Genomic DNA, 20,992 nt, shown 5'->3' on the forward strand with positions numbered 1-20,992 from the left:
AACCTTCATCAGTCATTAAGGGATTGTCCTTGCGTTCTCACAAATATTATTTCTAGAAGAGAAACGAATATGTAAAATTATAATGCAAACCTTTTTAAAGTGGTATAACTAACTGGAAGTCAATCTGGATAAGAGCGCCTGCTAAATGACTAAAATGTCAAATTGAAATATGATTAGTTCTCTGGAGTGTTCAAGTGTACAAAACATTAGGAACACCTTCCTAATATTGAGTTGCATCCCTTTTGCCCTCTGAACAGCTTCAATTTGTTAGGGCATGGACTCTACAAGGTGTTGAAATCATTTCACAGGGCCAATGTTGACTCCAATGCTTCCCACAGTTGTGTCAAGTTGGCTGGATGTCCTTTGGGTGGTGGACCATTGTTGCTACACACAGGGAAAAGTGTGAAAACCCAGCAGCGTTGCAGTTCTTGGCACACTCAAACCAGTGCGCCTGGCACCTACTACCATATCCCATTCAAAGGCACTTAAGTCTTTTGTTTTGCCCATTCACACTCTGAATGGCAAACATGAATGCCTAATGCTGAACATAGTAGTCAGTATGTATTGTTTGAAGGAGTGTGTGTGTGTGTGAGAGAACTGGATGTGTGTGTGCATTACATTGACTCAGAAGCCTTGTGCAGAGTCCCCGACTCAGCGGTTCCCCTCTTTGTGTTGTTGGTGGGGTCCGATTTCTTATTTACCCTGAAAATACCGGGCCACACGTTCAATCAGAACGTAAGAATGGTGGTGGTGGGAGGTCAAATGTGAACTGAATGCTGAATGTAAACATTGTTAGTATCTACATAAAAGCTCCCCATCTACAGTGGTTCCACCTTATGTCTGCCATTCATACCAATGAAGAAGACTGGCCTCCAACTTGCTTGTGGTTCTCCTAAAATGTGTTTTGGGTTTGTTTGTGTCTGTGTATATTGTCTGTAGGGGGGGAGGGTTAATAGGAGGAAGAGGCAGGTTTTTAATTGAAGCTGTGGAGAAGCATAGACAGATACATTAGTGCAGACAGTTTCCTCTTTCTGGGCTGTCAGGTGCAATGAGGAGAGAGAGGATAAGTGACAGAGGTTGTCGGCTCTAATAGGTTCTGGTTCTGTCAGCTCCCCCATGGCTGCCGGGTACACTAGAGCAACTCATTCTCAATCAGTCCTCCTGTTAATGAATATTTGTATGAGGAGTGAGAGCAGCAGGGATAGGGGGAGTGTGAATCTACCAATCTAGCAGGTGAGAGGGGGGAGGGACTGACACCCCAAGGGTCCTCAACCAGGAAAACCGCACACACACACACAGTACTCTCGAGTTTTATGTACCAACATTTCTCAGTTGTACACAACCCTTTGAAAAACTGAAGGCTAATTGTCAATAGGGATATGCATAAATGTAATGTTTTATGCGGAAACCACCAACAATTCAATACAGGGTCAGGTAAGTGTGTCTGTCTGTGCATGTTATAGATTTTATTGATATTTGTCACTTTTTTGCTACTTTAGGTAGTATTAGTCGGCTGTACCTGTGCTAAAACCTGTATTTTTCATCTTATAGCTTGTTCTCCATCTTCTTTTAAACAGTGAGCCACCATGTCGTCAGCACTTTTATTTCCCTGACTGATCACAACTCATTTTCTCATGATCTCTCTCTCTCTGCAGTAGACCAGAGGAGGCTGGTGGGAGGAGCTATAGGAGGACAGGCTCATTGTAAAGACTAGGATGGAATTATTGGAATGGTATCAAACATAAAACATCTGGAAACAACGTTGGAGTCTGTACCCTTTGTTCCAGTCCAGCCATTAAAATGAGCCCGTCCTCCTAAAGCTACTCCCACCAGCCTCCTCTGCAGCAGACATGTAATGGGCATTATGTTTGGAACATCAAATCACAATAAAATCGCAAGTATCAAATCACAATTGTGGTGGTTATTTCTTTATTATCAAATGAGGAGAGAGAAACTTATCACACAAGTCAGAGTTCTACTTAGTCTTTATTCACTTATTAATAAGGAAAGCAGGTCAGACACACACAAGTGAATGATGTGAGTGATCTGCAATAACGATGGCTGGTCGACGAACCACCCCTAGATGATTTGTTGAGAGCCCCGACACAAAGGATACAACTATCTTCTATAGTAAAGATACCCCCCCTTAGTCTACACTACAAAAGATGTGTGGAATGGGTCACAAGGTTAGGATTCGTATGAAATAAATGAATAATTCACAGCAGACAGTATCTGCTGTAAAGACTGTTCTCATTGTGTGGAAACCAGGATCTTGCCCCCAAAACAAGGTTCACCTCATCATTATCCATACCGGAGCCATCTCTCTCTCTCTCTCCAGTCAGACCAGTGCATTCTCCCTCACATGAGTGGAATGTGGCTTGTTTATCACCTAAGGCATCGTAAATCTACTGTCAGCACTAAGCCCCAGAGGCCCACTTTCAGTTCAGACACAATAGAGTTCTAACAACTCTATTCTGTTGCATAAAACAACCATTTGATGCAATAACAGTATTATAACATAATCTTGTAATTTTGCTCTCACACAGTACATATACTGTAGAATCGTGAGATTTACAATACATATCGTATCGGGACCTAAGTATGGTGATAATATCATACCATGAAGTCCCTGGCAGTTCCCAACCCTAAACTATCACTTTCTTTTTCTCATCCTACTCTCTCTCTCCTCAACAGCAGTCCTTTTCCCTCTACTCCCCCCTCACCTGGATCTCATCACACACACCAAACAGACACACAGACACACAGACACACACACACACACACACACCAGACAGACACACCAGACAGACACACACACCAGACAGACACACAGACATACACATACCAGACAGACACACCAGACAGACACACAGACAGACACACACCACACACACACCAGACATGTATACACACACACACACACTTAGCCATCTAGTACACATACTTGGCAGGTATTGATTTCGTCTCACGATTAAGTCATGAATTTACTTAATCAGTCCAAACAAATACCCGTGGTTTAAATAACAAATGAGTGATTTTCACAAGGCTAATAAATACATCATCCGGATGTTGGAGCGAGTGTGTCTGCAGGATTAGCGCAGTGTGATGAGACACAATACAGAGCCATCCCTCTGTGATGCTGCTGGAGTGTCAGCCCAAGTCCACACCCACCACAGGAGGCTGAGGAAAGGATGCCCACAGACAGCCACAGTAGCAAAGGCAACACAGAGGTTGACATTAGGCAAAACATGGCATGGCAAACACAAGCATTAAACTGTGTCATGTTTGTGTGTCTGAAGCCTTACTGGATTACAATGTACTGTATGCACACACAGGGCATGGATGATGCTTTACTGTTGTGTTTTCCATCTTTTGCCAAATGTCCGTTGATAGATTTGTTTAAATTGACTAGATTTCATGATCCACGCCACAAACATTTTGATGTGCATTACTGCCCAAAAACTAGGAGGATGACTGCTCACGATTATGTTAGCTCGCAATGACGCATAGCATGTCTCGTGCTCTTGTAGTTTCCTGCAGTCAAATGACCAAATCGCCCTCCAGTGGCTTCACAAGTGGAATGTTATTCATATTTGCCAGAATTCTACAATTAATAAACAAAAACTGTTGCTCTATTTCAGTCTTCTGTGATATCAAGTGTAATATTGGGATGCAAACTGAAAGTGTTTGTCACGGCCGTCGTTGGAAGTGGACCAAAGTGCAGCGTGGTGAGCGGACCTTTTTATTAGAATGACGCCAGCAAGAAACAAAATGAACAACCGTGAAGCTTACAGGGCCATAGTGCCACTAACAAAAGTCAACTACCCACACTGAAAGGAGGGTAAGAAGGGCTGCCTAAGTATGATTCCAAATCAGAGACAACGATAGACAGCTGTCACTGATTGAGAACCATACCCGGCCGAAACATAAAAATAAAGAAAGAATGCCCACCCTACATCACAGGTCAGGGCGTGACAATGTTATACATTTCAACTCTATATCTGACATGGTACATACAGGTGTCTTCTTTTTTTAAGCCCATAACCATCTGTGTGAGGTGTATACTTTTTGTTTCAAAGTAGATTTGTTTAAGACTACCAAGAAACACTCTGTGTGACCCTGATTTAGCCCACTACAGTAAAAGGTTAATATTATTTTCAGAAAGAAGAAGTACACAGGCTCTTACAGTGCTTCGCAGAGAGGGACATGTTCTTTTCTGAAAAGGTCTGGATGAAACGCAAAATAATAACTTATGTGGGAGTGCCCTTTGGCAAGGCTTTCATCTATCTGAACACTTGTATTTCAATCTAAATTACATGCGGCTCAGATTCAGATCTAACAGTGTCCATGCAGTAAGAGCTCTCAGCAAAATGAATCTTAGCTGGAGTGATCAATAAACCAATTTGGAATTTGATTAGTACATTGGCATTATATTGCCAACCTGGGCAATATTCACTTCACACCATTGAGTCATACATGCCTTATTAACCCACTGGGAGCCCTTCTGGTTCCTGAACTTATTATCTGTCCTCACCTCAGAGGCTCTGATGACGGGCTGCAGGAACCCGTTGTAGTTCAGACGCCAGACTCTCAGGACCTATAACGTTAATATGTGTCCCTACTAAAAGTCAATGAGAGAGCAGACAATTAGTAACTGTTCATGCAAAGCTGCTCGGAAAAGTACTACACTGATCTAATTAATTCTTCCTATGAACAGATGTTTCTCATCCTAGCTGGCAAGAAACACAACACAGTGTTATGAAAAAAGTGGTGAATGTAAGCAAATTCTTTTTCCCATAGTTCAGCGAGCAATAAAAAAATAAAAAATAGAGTGAAAGTCTGTTTGCTGTCCATCTTTGTGACCAGTTCAAACCAGTGGTGGAGGCACAGTGACTGTGAAATGAGACTAGCCGACCAGTGCTCCGCTCTCAGCTTGCTACGGTATGGCTATCTAATTTGAATTTGTTCATAAAATCGATTGTGTTGTGGCACTTACAAAATAGAGTTGTTAAAGGAGATTAGTTCTTGTTAAATGGGCCCTTTATTAACCAGTAGATGAGGAATGACATGGCAACGGCCCACATTAGCACACAGATACTATCGGCAAACTGGCTGCTGAAACCACTAACAGCGCAGGACTTGGTGAAAACACATTAGCCCGTTCACCTCCAGGGGAGGCTAGTCGCTGGAGCAATAAATAGAGGTAGCTGATGAACAATAGATTGCGAACATATATCAAATAATTTTTAAAATGTACTGCGTGGGAGGGGTGTTAGTTTCCATAATGATGATTTATGGGCGAGACGTGTGAGAAACGTCATTATTGTGAAGCTACGTTCCAGTTCCACCTAGACTCATAGCCCAGGGGCAGTGTTTAGACTCCATGCGGCAGGGAGAGCCTCCCTGGAACGTGGCACCTGCTTTATAGCCTCGACTCTGGTTGAGAGACCGTCTCTGTAAGCCTCACGCTCCCCTGTTGAACAAATGCATCAATAGAATTGCTCTTGATGTTGAAAATTATGAATGACTTCTACATCATTTTTTGCTATTGTTGAATTATTTCAATCCCTAGCATTTCTGTAGGGCGAGGATATGCTGTATTTCAGCATTCTATAACAGTTATTACCAGGAAAATAAGGGAGATGTTCTTTTGAAGTGTTTCTGTACATTACAGATCTCCCTCTCTCTCCTTTGAGTCATGATTTTGCCAAACTGGTCCAGTCTGGGGATTTCATTTAAATGGATGTACAGTTGAAGTCGGAAGTTTACATACACTTAGGTTGGAGTCATTACTCGTTTTTCAACCACTCCACAAATTTCTTGTTAACAAACTATAGTTTTGTCAAGTCGGTTAGGACATCTACTTTGTGCATGCCCCAATAATTTTACCAACAATTGTTTACATACAGATTATTTCACTAAAAATTCACTGTATCACAATTCCAGTGGGTCAGAAGTTTACATACACTAAGTTGACTGTGCCTTTTTAAACAGCTTGGAAAAGTCCAGAAAATTATGTCATGGCTTTGGAAGCTTCTGATAGGCTAATTGACATAATTTGAGTCAATTGGAGGTGTACCTGTGGATGTATTTCAAGGCCTACCTTCAAACTCAGTGCCTCTTTGCTTGACATCAAGGGACAATCAAAAGAAATCAGCCAAGACCTCCACAATTTTGGTTCATCCTTGGGAGCAAATTCCAAACGCTTGAAGGTACCACGTTCATCTGTACAAACAATAGTATGCAAGTATAAACACCATGGGACCATGCAGCCGTCATACTGCTCGGGAAGGAGGCGCGTTCTGTCTCCTAGAGATGAACGTACTTTGGTGCGAAAAGTGCAAATCAATCCCAGAACAACAGCAAAGAACCTTGTGAAGATGCTGGAGGAAACAGATACAAAGTATCTATATCTACACTAAAACGAGTCCTATATTTACATAACCTGAAAGGCCACTCAGCAAGGAAGAAGCCACTGCTCCAAAACCGCCATTAAAAAGCCAGACTACAGTTTGCAACTGCACATGGGGACAAAAATCATACTTTATGGAGAAATGTCCTCTGGTCTGATGAAACAAAAATAGAACTGTTTGGCCATAATGACCATTGTTATGTTTGGAGGGAAAAGGGGGAGGCTTGCAAAATGAAGAACATCATCCTAACCATGAAGCACGGGGGTGGCAGCATCATGTTGTGGGCGTGCTTTGCTGCAGGAGGGGCTGGTGCACTTCACGAAATAGATGGCATCATGAGGTAGTAAAATTATGTGGATATATTGAAGCAACATCTCAAGACATCAGTCAGGAAGTTTAAAGCTTGGTCGGAAGTGGGTCTTCCAAATGGACAATGACCCCAAGCATACTTCCAAAGTTGTAGCAAAATGTCTTAAGGACAACAAAGTCAAGGTATTGAAGTGGCCATCACAAAGCCCTGACCTCAATCCTATAGAAAATGTGTGGGCAGAACTGAAAAAGCGTGTCCGAGCAAGGAGGCCTACAAACCTGACTCAGTCACACCACCTCTGTCAGGAGGATTGGGCCAAAATTCACCCAACTTATTGCGGGAAGCTTGTGGAAGGCTACCTGAAACGTTTGATCCAAGTTAAACAATTTAAAGGCAATGCTACCAAATACTAATTGAATGTATGTAAACTTCTGACCCACTGGGAATATGATGAAATAAATAAAAGCTGAAATAAATCATTCTCTCTACTATAATTCTGACATTTCACATTGTTAAAATAAAGTGGTGATCCTAACTGACCTAAGACAGGGAATTTTTACTAGGATTAAACGTCAGGAATTGTGAAAATGTTTAAATGCATTTGGCTAAGGTGTATGTGAACTTCCGAATTCAACTGTATGAACAGCCCCTGCTGTCAGCCTTCGTGAATGAAGAGAAGCCTATCTAGCCTGTTTTATTTATTCACTCTAGACCGGTATGGAAGATGTAACCATGACAGGATGAAAGGAAAACATTTTAGGTAAAAGCGTGTCTGTATATTTACAAACATGTCACAGGGGCACACTTGTACACACACCACACACACACCGTGAATCTCCAGTGCAGGAAGATCAATTCCATTCTAATCAGTTTCTCCCCTGATTAAGTACTTACTCCTGAGTTTGTTTTGTTGTGTGGTTTAATTTAAAACTGTTTCTTTTTTTCTGACAAAGGTGACTTTCTCTTAGACGGTGACAAATGAAGTCTGACAGTGAAAGCAAGTGAGTCTGCAGACAATGCATTTTTAAGAGCCTAATACGCTTGATGAATGACCACATAAAGGTTAAGCTCTATTTCATTCACACCACAGTCACAGCATTTTGGGGCTGTTGTCGATCAGTGTCAGTGTTCTTAACGACTCAGACTGTCAGACATAGGTAAGGATAAGGCTATTGTTTATTTTTGCACCTAGACTTTTGGTACAATAACCTAAAAGGAACACTCCTCTTTTAACAGCTCGTTAACCAGAAGCTGTACTATTCTCATTTAACTGCAGAGCTGGTTATATTGATTCAACTTTCTGTTTGACTTGGGTGTGCTCTTTAGTTAATAAATTCTCCATTGTGGAGTTCGAGCAGAGTAATTAGGTACACATAAGGGAGAGCATGGCTGTGACATGTGAGTGTGGTGTGGTGGAGAACTGAGTTGACCCTGGTCTAATAGCTACGGGCTCTTTCATTGACCAGGTGAGTGCTAACAGCATCATTCTGGTTCCCTTGCTCTCTCTGGGTCATGGGTAATTGGAGCCGCGGGAGAAGGGAAAAACAAAAACGTCAGCCTAATTTGTTCCCTTCCTGTTTGTCCCTGTGTTCTCTGCCTCAGTAATGAAGGTCAAATGAAGGTGTTTTTGAATTTTTCTAATCCCAGCCCCCGTCCCCGCAGGAGGCCTTTTGCCTTTTAGTAGGCCATCATCGTAAATACGAATTTGTTCTTAGTGACTTGCCTAGTTAAATAAAGGTTAAATAAATAAAATGGAGAAACTCCTGGATGTTGTTTTGTCAAGGTGCACCGAAAATACCACAGGGCCTGGCTGAGATATTCATGCAACGCAATGCAGTGCATTGCATTTCAAATGCAATCTTGAGTGAATCTGTATTGTGACGCAGCCTTTGAAAAGGCATTAAGCTTCATTTTTTAAATGTTTTTATTTCACCTTTATTTAACCAGGTAGGCTAGTTGAGAACAAGTTCGCATTTGCAACTGCGACTTGGCTAAGATAAAGCAAAGCAGTTCGACACATACAACAACACAGAGTTACACATGGAATAAACAAACATACAGTAGAAAAAGTCTATAAAGTCTTCAGCTTCAGTGATTTTTGCAGTTCGTTCCAGTCATTGGCAGCAGAGAACTGGAAGGAAAGGTGGCCAAAGGAGGAATTGGTTTTGGGGGTAACCAGTGAAATATACCTGCTGGAGCGCATGCAACAGGTGGGTGCTGCTATGGTGACCAGTGAGCGGAGTTAAGGCTGGGCTTCACCTAGCAAAGACTTGTAGATGACCTGGAGCCAGTGGGTTTGGCAACGAGTGTGAAGCGAGGGCTAGCAAACGAGAGTGTACAGGTCGCAGTGGTGGGTTGTATATGGGGCTTTGGTGACAAAAAGGATGGCACTGCATCCAATTCGTTGAGTAGAGTGTTGGAGGCTATTTTGTAAATGACATTGCTGAAGTCAAGGATCGGTAGGATAGTCAGTTTTACGAGGGTATGTTTGGCAGCACGAGTGAAGGATGCTTTGTTGAGAAATAGGAAGCCGATTCTAGATTTCATTTATTCTTCATATTGTAGAATGGATAGGCCATGGGAGTGGGGAAGCAGGAGGATTGTCCCCTAGGTTCTGTGTTGTACTTAGCCCAGGGATAGATTGTTTAGTTAGATTAAGTCATTTTGGATGATGCTGATAGTATGGATCAGAGAGGCAATGGTGCTTGTACTTCCAACACGTCTGATTTAATTGGCAGTTCTCTTTGTCAATATAGCAGTTAACCACACAACAGATCTCTATCACCTGTCTGCCTGCCCACCTGCCCGCCCGCTCGCTCGCTCATATAATTCACATCACTATCTCACTCATCAGCATAGCCCAGGGCAACTCCAGTCCTCGGGGGCCTGATTGGTGTCACACTTTTGCCCCAGCTAACACACCTGACTCCAATAATCATCTAATCGTGATCTTCAGTTAAAAATGCAATTAGTTTAAATCAGGTGTGTTTGCTAGAGATGGGGGGAAAAGTGTGACACCAATCAGGCCCCCGAGGACTGGATAACCGGTATTTATAGGGTAGTGCCTATAACATTACCTCATCAGGATAACCGGTATTTATAGGGTAGTGCCTATAACATTACCTCATCAGTATAGCCAGTATTTATAGGGTAGTGCCTATAACATTACCTCATCAGTATAGCCGGTATTTATAGGGTAGTGCCTATAACATTACCTCATCAGTATAGCCGGTATTTATAGGGTAGTGCCTATAACATTACCTCATCAGTATAGCCGGTATTTATAGGGTAGTGCCTATAACATTACCTCATCAGTATAGCCGGTATTTATAGGGTAGTGCCTATAACATTACCTCATCAGTATAGCCGGTATTTATAGGGTAGTGCCTATAACATTACCTCATCAGTATAGCCGGTATTTATAGGGTAGTGCCTGTAACATTACCTCATCAGTATAGCCGGTATTTATAGGGTAGTGCCTGTAACATTACCTCATCAGTATAGCCGGTATTTATAGGGTAGTGCCTGTAACATTACCTCATCAGTATAGCCGGTATTTATAGGGTAGTGTCATCGTTTTACCTCATCAGCATAACGTCAGGTCTCTCCTCCTCCTTTACTATTAGCAAGCGTGTGGAATGTCATTCACCTATTAACTTCACCCTATGATCATGGCACACTAAGGCAATTCCACCACGGTTGCGGATTAACCTATGGACTCACTCGTGTAATAATTACTTTAATCTCTTTCAACCAGTAGACCCCTTTCTGTGTTTGCAAACGTTGCCGCACGAGGGCGATGTGCGCAAGTTGGTTGCAGAACACGGGTTTCTTAGAGAAAGCCAGCAAAAAAAAAGCCTCTATTTACATGTTGCTTATGAGTGCATTTCACACTACTTTTGGATTATAATTGGATTTTAAGGCTTGTATGAATGTCCTGTTTAACATAATGTTTGTGTCATCATCGCAAATCAACTGTATTATACTTAGAAAACACTTCAACCTTAACCAGTACAATTGGTTAGCTTTTGCTACAGACTACATCAATGAGCGTTAGCATTCTAGCTAACAACTGCTGCATCCAAAATAGTTATTTTGCAAAGACGACAACCAAATATAATCTTAGCAGCTGTTCAAGCAAGAATCAAAACATCATTGAAGGCGTATGAGAACCCCAAAATGTTTTTGTTGTTGTTCAGAAGTAATAAAAACAAATCTAGGCTATGTTGAATAGGCGCAGATGGCGATGGATTTCTTACTGCAGCCAAGCGTCTCGTGCATCTGTGCGTGAAGTCGGTGTGTCGTGTACTGGAAAAGGGTCTATGGGCATGAATCTCAAACCTTGCGTCTCCCACTTGCTGTTTTGCAGCAACAGTCTTCCAACGACCTCCCGATCACCACCAACTGAAGGCCCGTCATCGGATCCCTGTTCTCCCAGTGGGTGGGGGGGTTGGATGCCAGCTGCCCAGCATAGGGCAACCTGTCATTAGCATCTGGTTCTGAGGAACATTCCTCTGAGACGAGGCCTACCCCAAACTATCCTACCCAAAAAGATTCAATAAAATTCCATATTGTATTCTGTCTCTGTCATTCAGTTACGCCTGTATTCTATTTTAACAGTATTTTGCTCTTCATGGATGAATTCAGAAAGTGGTTTTAATAAAAAAAATAAAAAAAATACATTAACATTTCAAAAAAAAGTAGCTTCTAGTCCTCAGTTTGAGAAGTCATTAAAAATATGCAGTTTTTCCACATTTTGAATTGTTATTTTAAGTTTACTTCCTGAATTGACAGCCTTCAAGTTGAATTGACCCCTGCCCTTGTGCTCTTATAATCTGACCTACTGTATGTGTCTGTGTGTTGGCAGTGCTGGGAGGTCCAGAGTCTCGTGGGGTGCTGAGGAAGATCAGTGATATGCTGGAGGTCATCATGAAGAGGATGGACACTTTGTCCAAACTGGGCAACACCACCACAGACTCCCACAGACTGGATGAGCTCAGCTCAGCACTGGACAGGTACGGTTCTGGGGTTTGGTAGCAGGCCTGCCATTACATAATGTATGGTGCATGCATGTATTTGTCCGCATATAAACAAATAATTGGAGAATATTTAAACTAGAAGTTGTCTCGTTAGTCTCAACATTTTCCTATCTATTTGCCCTGTTATTGGGTGGACATGGACAGTCAGACAAGGATGATGCGCTACCAGACATGCAGAGGCTAACAACCTGGAGTTTGCTCTTCCGTCTCCATGGCAACAGACCTCTCTCATACAGGGGGTTGAGAGGCTCCCTCCTGCCGGGGTTTGCCCATGTCTGACACTCTGGCCATCCCTTCTGGACGTCCCTGCTCCTACACTCACCGTCTCACACCAGGAAAATATTCCCTGCTCAAACTATGTCTGAGAGTTGCGCTAACTGCCAGGATGCAGAGTTGTGGATGTTTGATATGAATTCTAACCACCAGAGTAGACAGTATTATTAGAACATAAATAACTCCCACTATTCACATTCTATCATGTACAGTACAGGCATCTAATTGGCTTCTTTGGGAGGTACTATAGAAATGATGAGGATTTTCTTCCTAAATGTTGCCGGAAAGAGGCCATTCATTGCTGTTTAAGTCAGCCTAACTGTAAGCGATTATGAAAAAGGGGGAGCATTTCTAGGCTTCAGCAGTTTGCCTTTGGTAATGAAGTCTAGTCTGCTTGGTGACCTGCTCAGAATTCAGCCAAGGTGCAGTTTAACAGATGCAAACAAAGAACCCAGAGCCATTGAGTCCACAGTTAGGTCTTTAAAAAGGAATCGGCCGTCTCTCTCTCTTTCATGCTGTATATGGTTCTCCAGGGCCAGACACCCATTGTAAATGTATTAGTGGAGTTCTATAGAGGGAGGACAGGATTCTGTCTGTCCACAGGAATGTTTCCTATACTGATCAGTCTGTGCTGCAGTCTGGTGCTGTGCAGAGGACCGCTCTGTCTGTGTCTGGCTCTCATCTGTTCTGACATGCTGCCTCATAGGAGGGAATAGGAAGGGATGTCTAACACTTGCCCGTAGGTGATATTAGAGGGGGATTTTACGCAAAGTAATGCAGCATTTTAGACACACATACCACACCCATGCTCATACACTTATACCAAAAGCCCTGGTCTAAACCATTGCCCATTTCTTCCAACAAAAAAAAAACTCCCAACCATGAATTTAAATGCATATGTTAGATAAAGCTGTACAGTTTGAACAAAAGCCAAAGGCCAGTGTTGACCACTGTGTACAGTCAGTGTCTCATTGATATGACTGGGCTGTTAGACCCCAGCTATTGATTTGGCTCTGGTTGATACTCCCTGTTAAACAGTGTATTCAGCTCTGCAGAGTCCATCTGTAGTACAGTAGTACTCCTTAAGACCAGCATCCTTCTTATTGGAGGGTCCTCAGCTTCCCTGACCAGGTCACAGCAGCCTTGGGAAGACCCAGTGTAGAAGTAACAGATAGAGGCTGAATGGACTGGTGATGATTCTGTCTCGGAGGCCTTGCTTAACCATGGCTATGCCCGTGAGAACGTTTAGTCCTCAGTTCTCTACAGCACACACAGGAGCACTGTTCTTTTATACTGTGGGGCCCAGGCGACTGACTGACTGCATTGAGATTATACACAATCATCATGGCTCCATAAAGACAGCTGGAAATCTCTGTGCCTCTTTTGACCTTTATGCTACATCAGCGAGGGCTGAGATTTCTGTCTTTATCGGAAGGGAGCCAAAGCAAGTTCAAAATGTTCACACTGCCATAATGCTTCAGCTTGGAGTTCCTGGGCACCTTCCAGTTTTCACTGCTAGTGCCTGAGATAGGGTTCAGGGCTATCTCCCTCTTTTTATTGCTGTCTCCTTTTCTCTTTCTTTCTCACTCTCTTTTTTTCTGCTTGTTTTGCCAACACTAACATGGCAACAACAAGCCATGGCAGTCAGCTGCCATAAAAGGCATTTGCTAACAACCTAATTGCGCTCTGTTCTCAGTCTCCCAGGGACTGGCTTCAATGTGCTGAGTCACTTTTTCACCTCAACAAATAAATTGTGTCAGAGTTTAAAAGCTTTTTTATTTCACTCTCCAACCAAGTTCCACACAATTATAATTTCCTCTACTTGTTGAAGCTCTTCTCTTTTGGGAGGAAACAGTAAGCGTATACTGTAGGAGGGTGGACTTCGATGAAAGAAGTAGCCTTCTACGTTTCTTTTTCTAGATGTTTCCAGGGAGTTTAAGGATTGAGATAAAGGATAAAGATTGAATGTGCATTCCCACTGGGCACAGACATCAATTCAACATCTATTCCACGTTGGCTCAACATAATTTCATTGAAATGACTAGGAAAACAACAATCCATTCAACCAGTGTGTGTCCGGTGGGTTGTCACGGGGAAAGAGATGGCACAAATGATCAGGTCAGTAAGAAAGAGAAGACATGCCTAACACTTCATTCACCTGTGCCTAATTGATAGTCATTCCCCTGTGTGTGTGTGTGTGTGTGTGGGTTGGCAGGATCCAGCCGATTGGTCTGGTGGAGAGGATCCAGGCTATCGCCCAGAACCTGTCTGACATGGCTGTGAGGGTGGAGCAGATCCTACAGCGCAGCATGGCCACCAACAGAGGTACAAGAGACACACACACATCTGACCACTCTTCACATTTGAAAGGTAGTTGTGTATGTCTGCCACACTATAAGACCCTATTGAACATGACAGGCAGCATTTATGACAGTACTTCAGATGATGAGTCTCCATTCCTGTCTTTGTGAAGAGAGCTACGCTGCAGGAGGGCTCTATCTCCCTGTGTCAGCATAATTATAAATAACGCTAGATGATGTTCAGTGTATGCTGATGAATTCCCCTCTAGTTAAGAAGATCTGAGACTGTCAGCTTTCTTCAATTAGCTGTCCTCTGCTCAGTTCATTGTGCTCCTGTTCTGTTTGAAAAAGAGATACAGTAGGCTACTTACATGCAAAGCGAGACTAACTCCACTAGCCGACAAATTAGAAAGCCAATTATAGACTTTGCATATTGTCATTATTTGCCTTGTCATTGAGTAAAGCAGACATGTCCTATTCTGTAGAGACTGTTTTTGCTACCAGAACCTAATCCCCTGGCTAATTTAGTGACACCGCTAGTGTTAGCGCTCCACACTGTGACTGCTGTAGTTATAATGGTAATCAAACAGAATGGCTGCTAATCCTTTGTCTGTGATTGCGCTCACCCAGGCTTGGCGGCACGCTGGTAGAGGAACAGCTTCCGCTCTCTTTAATTAGGCTAATTGGAGCTGGCTGCCGACAAGGAGGGAGGGAGGGAGGCAGGGGAGAGAGGGAATGAAGGAGTGAGACTGGGGAGAGAGGGAATGAAGGAGTGAGACTGGGGAGAGAGGGAATGAAGGAGTGAGACTGGGGAGAGAGGGAATGAAGGAGTGAGACTGGGGAGAGAGGGAATGAAGGAGTGAGACTATGGAGAGAGGGAATGAAGAAGTGAGACTGGGGAGAGAGGGAATGAAGAAGTGAGACTGGGGAGAGAGGGAATGAAGGAGTGAGACTATGGAGAGAGGGAATGAAGGAGTGAGACTGGGGAGAGAGGGAATGAAGGAGTGAGACTGGGGAGAAAGGAACGTGGGGGAGAGAGGGGATTTTATTAATCAAGCCCACGCAGTGTTGTCTATCCACTGTTCTCAGTAGGCATCAGATATCAGCAAGGCTTTCAGAAGAGGCTGATAATTAACCCAACAGCATGTCTAACACTCTGTTCTATCCCCATGGCCAGTAGAGTTAACTAACCCAACAGTCTGTCAACACTGTTCTATCCCCATGGCCAGTAGCGTTAACTAACCCAACAGCCTGTCTAACACTCTGTTCTATCCCCATGGCCACTAGAGTTAACTAACCCAACTGCCTGTCTAACACTCTGTTCTATCCCCATGGCCACTAGAGTTAACTATCCCAACAGCCTGTCTAACTCTCAAATCAAATCAAATTTTATTTGTCACATACACATGGTTAGCAGATGTTAATGCGTGTGTAGCGAAATGCTTGTGCTTCTAGTTCCGACAATGCAGTAATAACCAACGAGTAATCTAGCTAACAATTCCAAAACTACTACCTTATCCACACAAGTGTAAAGGGATAAAGAATATGTACATAAAGATATATGAATGAGTGATGGTACAGAGCGGCATAGGCAAGATGCAGTAGATGGTATCGAGTACAGTATATACATATGAGATGAGTAATGTAAACAAAGTGGCATAGTTTAAAGTGGCTAGTGATACATGTATTACATAAAGATGCAGTAGATGATATAGAGCACAGTATATACAGTGCCTTGCGAAAGTATTCGGCCCCCTTGAACTTTGCGACCTTTTGCCACATTTCAGGCTTCAAACATAAAGATATAAAACTGTATTTTTTTGTGAAGAATCAACAACAAGTGGGACACAATCATGAAGTGGAACGACATTTATTGGATATTTAAAACTTTTTTAACAAATCAAAAACTGAAAAATTGGGCGTGCGAAATTATTCAGCCCCCTTAAGTTAATACTTTGTAGCGCCACCTTTTGCTGCGATTACAGCTGTAAGTCGCTTGGGGTATGTCTATCAGTTTTGCACATCGAGAGACTGAAATTTTTTCCCATTCCTCCTTGCAAAACAGCTTGAGCTCAGTGAGGTTGGATGGAGAGCATTTGTGAACAGCAGTTTTCAGTTCTTTCCACAGATTCTCGATTGGATTCAGGTCTGGACTTTGACTTGGCCATTCTAACACCTGGATATGTTTATTTTTTAACCATTCTATTGTAGATTTTGCTTTATGTTTTGGATCATTGTCTTGTTGGAAGACAAATCTCCGTCCCAGTCTCAGGTCTTTTGCAGACTCCATCAGGTTTTCTTCCAGAATGGTCCTGTATTTGGCTCCATCCATCTTCCCATCAATTTGAACCATCTTCCGTGTCCCTGCTGAAGAAAAGCAGGCCCAAACCATGATGCTGCCACCACCATGTTTGACAGTGGGGATGGTGTGTTCAGCTGTGTTGCTTTTATGCCAAACATAACGTTTTGCATTGTTTGCCAAAAGTTTAATTTTGGTTTCATCTGACCAGAGCACCTTCTTCCACATGTTTGGTGTGTCTCCCAGGTGGCTTGTGGCAAACTTTAAACAACACTTTTTATGGATATCTTTAAGAAATGGCTTTCTTCTTGCCACTCTTCCATAACGGACAGATTTGTGCAATTTACGACTGATTGTTGTCCTATGGACAGAGTCTCCCACCTCAGCTGTAGATCTCTGCAGTTCATCCAGAGTGATCATGGGCCTCTTGGCTGCATCTCTGGTCAGTCTTCTCCTTGTATGAGCTGAAAGGTTAGAGGGATTGCCAGGTCTTGGTAGATTTGCAGTGGTCTGATACTCCTTCCATTTCAATATTATCGCTTGCACAGTGCTCCTTGGGATGTTTAAAGCTTGGGAAATATTTTTGTATCCAAATCCGGCTTTAAACTTCTTCACAACAGTATCTCGGACCTGCCTGGTGTGTTCCTTGTTCTTCATGATGCTCTCTGCGCTTTTAACGGACCTCTGAGACTACCACAGTGCAGGTGCATTTATACGGAGACTTGATTACACACAGGTGGATTGTATTTATCATCATTAGTCATTTAGGTCAACATTGGATCATTCAGAGATCCTCACTGAACTTCTGGAGAGAGTTTGCTGCACTGAAAGTAAAGGGGCTGAATAATTTTGCACGCCCAATTTTTCAGTTTTTGATTTGTTAAAAAAGTTTGAAATATCCAATAAATGTCGTTCCACTTCATGATTGTGTCCCACTTGTTGTTGATTCTTCACAAAAAAATACAGTTTTATATCTTTATGTTTGAAGCCTGAAATGTGGCAAAAGGTCGCAAAGTTCAAGGGGGCCGAATACTTTCGCAAGGCACTGTACGTATACATATGAGATAAATAATTTAGAGTATGTAAACATTATATTAAGTAGCATTGTTTAAAGTGGCTAGTGATATATTTTACATCAATTCCCATCAATTCCCATTATTAAAGTGGCTGAAGTTGAGTCAGTGTGTTGGCAGCAGCCACTCAATGTTAGTGGTGGCTGTTTAACAGTCTGATGGCCTTGAGATAGAAGCTGTTTTTCAGTCTCTCGGTCCCTGCTTTGATGCACCTGTACTGACCTCGCCTTCTGGATGATAGCGGGGTGAACAGGCAGTGGCTCGGGTGGTTGTTGTCCTTGATGATCTTTATGGCCTTCCTGTGACATCGGGTGGTGTAGGTGTCCTGGAGGGCAGGTAGTTTGCCCCCGGTGATGCGTTGTGCAGACCTCACTACCCTCTGGAGAGCCTTACGGTTGTGGGCGGAGCAGTTGCCGTACCAGGCGGTGGGTGATACAGCCTGACAGGATGCTCTCGATTGTGCATCTGTAGAAGTTTGTGAGTGCTTTTGGTGACGAGCCAAATTTCTTCAGCCTCCTGAGGTTGAAGAGGCGCTGCTGCGCCTTCTTCACGATGCTGTCTGTGTGGGTGGACCAATTCAGTTTGTCTGTGATGTGTACACCGAGGACCTTAAAACTTAATACCCTCTCCACTACTGTTCCATCGTTGTGGATAGGGTGGTGTTCCCTCTGCTGTTTCCTGAAGTCCACAATCATCTCCTTAGTTTTGTTGACTTTGAGTGTGAGGTTATTTTCCTGACACCACACTCCGAGGGCCCTCACCTCCTCCCTGTAGGCCGTCTCGTCGTTGTTGGTAATCAAGCCTACCACTGTTGTGTCGTCCGCAAACTTGATGATTGAGTTGGAGGCGTGCGTGGCCACGCAGTCGTGGGTGAACAGGGAGTACAGGAGAGGGCTCAGAACGCACCCTTGTGGGGCCCCAGTGTTGAGGATCAGCGGGGTGGAGATGTTGTTACCTACCCTCACCACCTGGGGGCGGCCCGTCAGGAAGTCCAGTACCCAGTTGCACAGGGCGGGGTCTAGACCCAGGGTCTCGAGCTTGATGACGAGTTTGGAGGGTACTATGGTGTTAAATGCTGAGCTGTAGTCGATGAACAGCATTCTCACATAGGTATTCCTCTTGTCCAGATGGGTTAGGGCAGTGTGCAGTGTGGTTGAGATTGCATCGTCTGTGGACCTATTTGGGCGGTAAGCAAATTGGAGTGGGTCTAGGGTGTCAGGTAGGGTGGAGGTGATATGGTCCTTGACTAGTCTCTCAAAGCACTTCATGATGACGGAGGTGAGTGCTACGGGGGCGGTAGTCGTTTAGCTCAGTTACCTTAGCTTTCTTGGGAACAGGAACAATGGTGGCCCTCTTGAAGCATGTGGGAACAGCAGACTGGGATAGGGATCGATTGAATATGTCCGTAAACACACCAGCCAGCTGGTCTGCGCATGCTCTGAGGGCGCGGCTGGGGATGCCGTCTGGGCCTGCAGCCTTGCGAGGGTTAACACGTTTAAATGTTTTACTCACCTCGGCTGCAGTGAAGGAGAGTACGCATGTTTTGGTTGTGGGCCGTGTCAGTGACACTGTATTGTCCTCAAAGCGGGCAAAAAAGTTATTTTGTCTGCCTGGGAGCAAGGCATCCTGGTCCATGACTGGGCTGGTTTTCTTTTTGTAATCCGTGATTGACTGTAGACCCTGCCACATACCTCTTGTGTCTGAGCCGTTGAATTGCGATTCTACTTTGTCTCTATACTGACGCTTAGCTTGTTTGATTGCCTTGCGGAGGGAATAGCTACACTGTTTGTATTCGGTCATGTTTCCGGTCACCTTGCTGTTCTATCCCCATGGCCACTAGACTTAACTAACCCAACAGTCTGTCTAACACCCTGTTCTATTCCCATGGCCAGTAGAGTTAACTAACCCAACAGTCTAACACTCTGTTCTATCCCCATGGCCTGTCTAACACTCTGTTCTATCCCCATGGCCAGGAGAGTTCTGCTCTAATACAAGAGACTAGTGCTAAAGCTAAGATATGCTCCCTTTTAGGTATGACCTGTTGAAAAGCTTGTCTGGTTTCTGCCCCAACTGCTCCACACTATCCTCATAGGGCTGAATAGCAAAGTTATGAGCAGATATTTTAAGGATTCTGCCCATAGGGAGGTGTTTGTTGTTAATACATGTGTTTTTCTCCCACAGTTAAGGATGGCGCAACAGGACAGTGTGAGGTGCCCAAAGACCCTCACTACCCAGACTGCCCCAGCAAGGTGGATGTAAGTCTGCATGTCATGCAATTTCACAGTGGTTTTCCTGATCCCACAGTCCCTATGTCCTTTTGCTCTTGGACTGTTTATTACCCTGCAACTCCAGCTTTACGATCAGCTTCAATCAACCCTGCCTTGTTTCACAAGGATCAATGTCTAGTGCCGTGTTCAGATCAATGAAAGGACCTTGACCAAGTCCAAGTCAGATTTCATGGGTTCCTTAGCTATAATACATTCATTTCTACACTGACATTTGACCCCTTTGACCTCCTTTGATACATAGAGATACTGTATATATTTATTATTGCTTGAGTCTCCCTTGACCTTTTCCCTCAGTGGATGCGTGCCCGCTGGACCTCAGACCCCTGCTATGCCTTCTATGGGGTGGACGGCTCCGACTGCTCCTTCCTCATCTACCTGAGTGAGGTGGAGTGGTTCTGCCCCCCTCTGACCTGGAGGAACCAGACCACCACACCCACGCACATACCTTTCCCCAAGAGACAGGTGGGATAGCTGGGTTGGCATGGGCTGTTTACAGGGCTGCTATAGTGTGTGTGTGTACAGAGTTTGTGTCTATGATAGTCTTTGTATTTCATCTCCACTCTAATTTCCCTGTATCCGACTGGCACACAGTCTCCTGGGAGGGGAGTGTGGATATACAGTCACTCACAGTCTATTCTCCCTCTGCCTTGAATCATGGCTGTTGCTGTTTTTCTTGTGAGAGCAGCATTCCAGTTATTTCTGGGTCCACCAGGGCCAGGTGTTCTAGTTAGTTGCTGCTCCCCGGAGCGCTGTACACTACACACCAATGGGTCGGCTGCTCAGTTCAATTATCTGTGCAGCTTAATCATGGATTCTAATTACCTGCCTGGATCCAGCTGGACTAATCCTGTGACTTCTCTCAGGTGTTCCTCTGCGTTCACAGAAGCACCTACAAGTTGCTTTCCAAACAATAATTCACTTGTAGTGCGAAAGTAATGCATCTCATATAGATTTTGTATGTGTGCATAAGCAAGCGAATGTGTGTGGAAGGAAAGAT

The 20,992-nt window shown here is 43.8% G+C and overlaps 1 protein-coding gene across 1 annotated transcript in view; it reads left to right on the top strand.

Annotated features, from left to right (window-relative positions):
• LOC110486558 (alpha-1,6-mannosylglycoprotein 6-beta-N-acetylglucosaminyltransferase B) overlaps positions 1–20,992 on the top strand; it is a 69,064-nt gene that overhangs the window by 5,952 nt on the left and 42,120 nt on the right. The window contains exons 3-6 of the mRNA XM_036941277.2: positions 11,591–11,738; positions 14,251–14,360; positions 19,889–19,962; positions 20,290–20,457. Of these exons, the coding sequence (XP_036797172.2) occupies positions 11,591–11,738; positions 14,251–14,360; positions 19,889–19,962; positions 20,290–20,457 (500 nt within the window). The remainder of the gene's footprint in view (positions 1–11,590; positions 11,739–14,250; positions 14,361–19,888; positions 19,963–20,289; positions 20,458–20,992) is intronic.

This window comes from Oncorhynchus mykiss, chromosome 13 (genome assembly GCF_057628025.1).
Source record: "Oncorhynchus mykiss isolate SJ-2025 chromosome 13, ASM5762802v1, whole genome shotgun sequence".
NCBI lineage: Eukaryota > Metazoa > Chordata > Actinopteri > Salmoniformes > Salmonidae > Oncorhynchus > Oncorhynchus mykiss.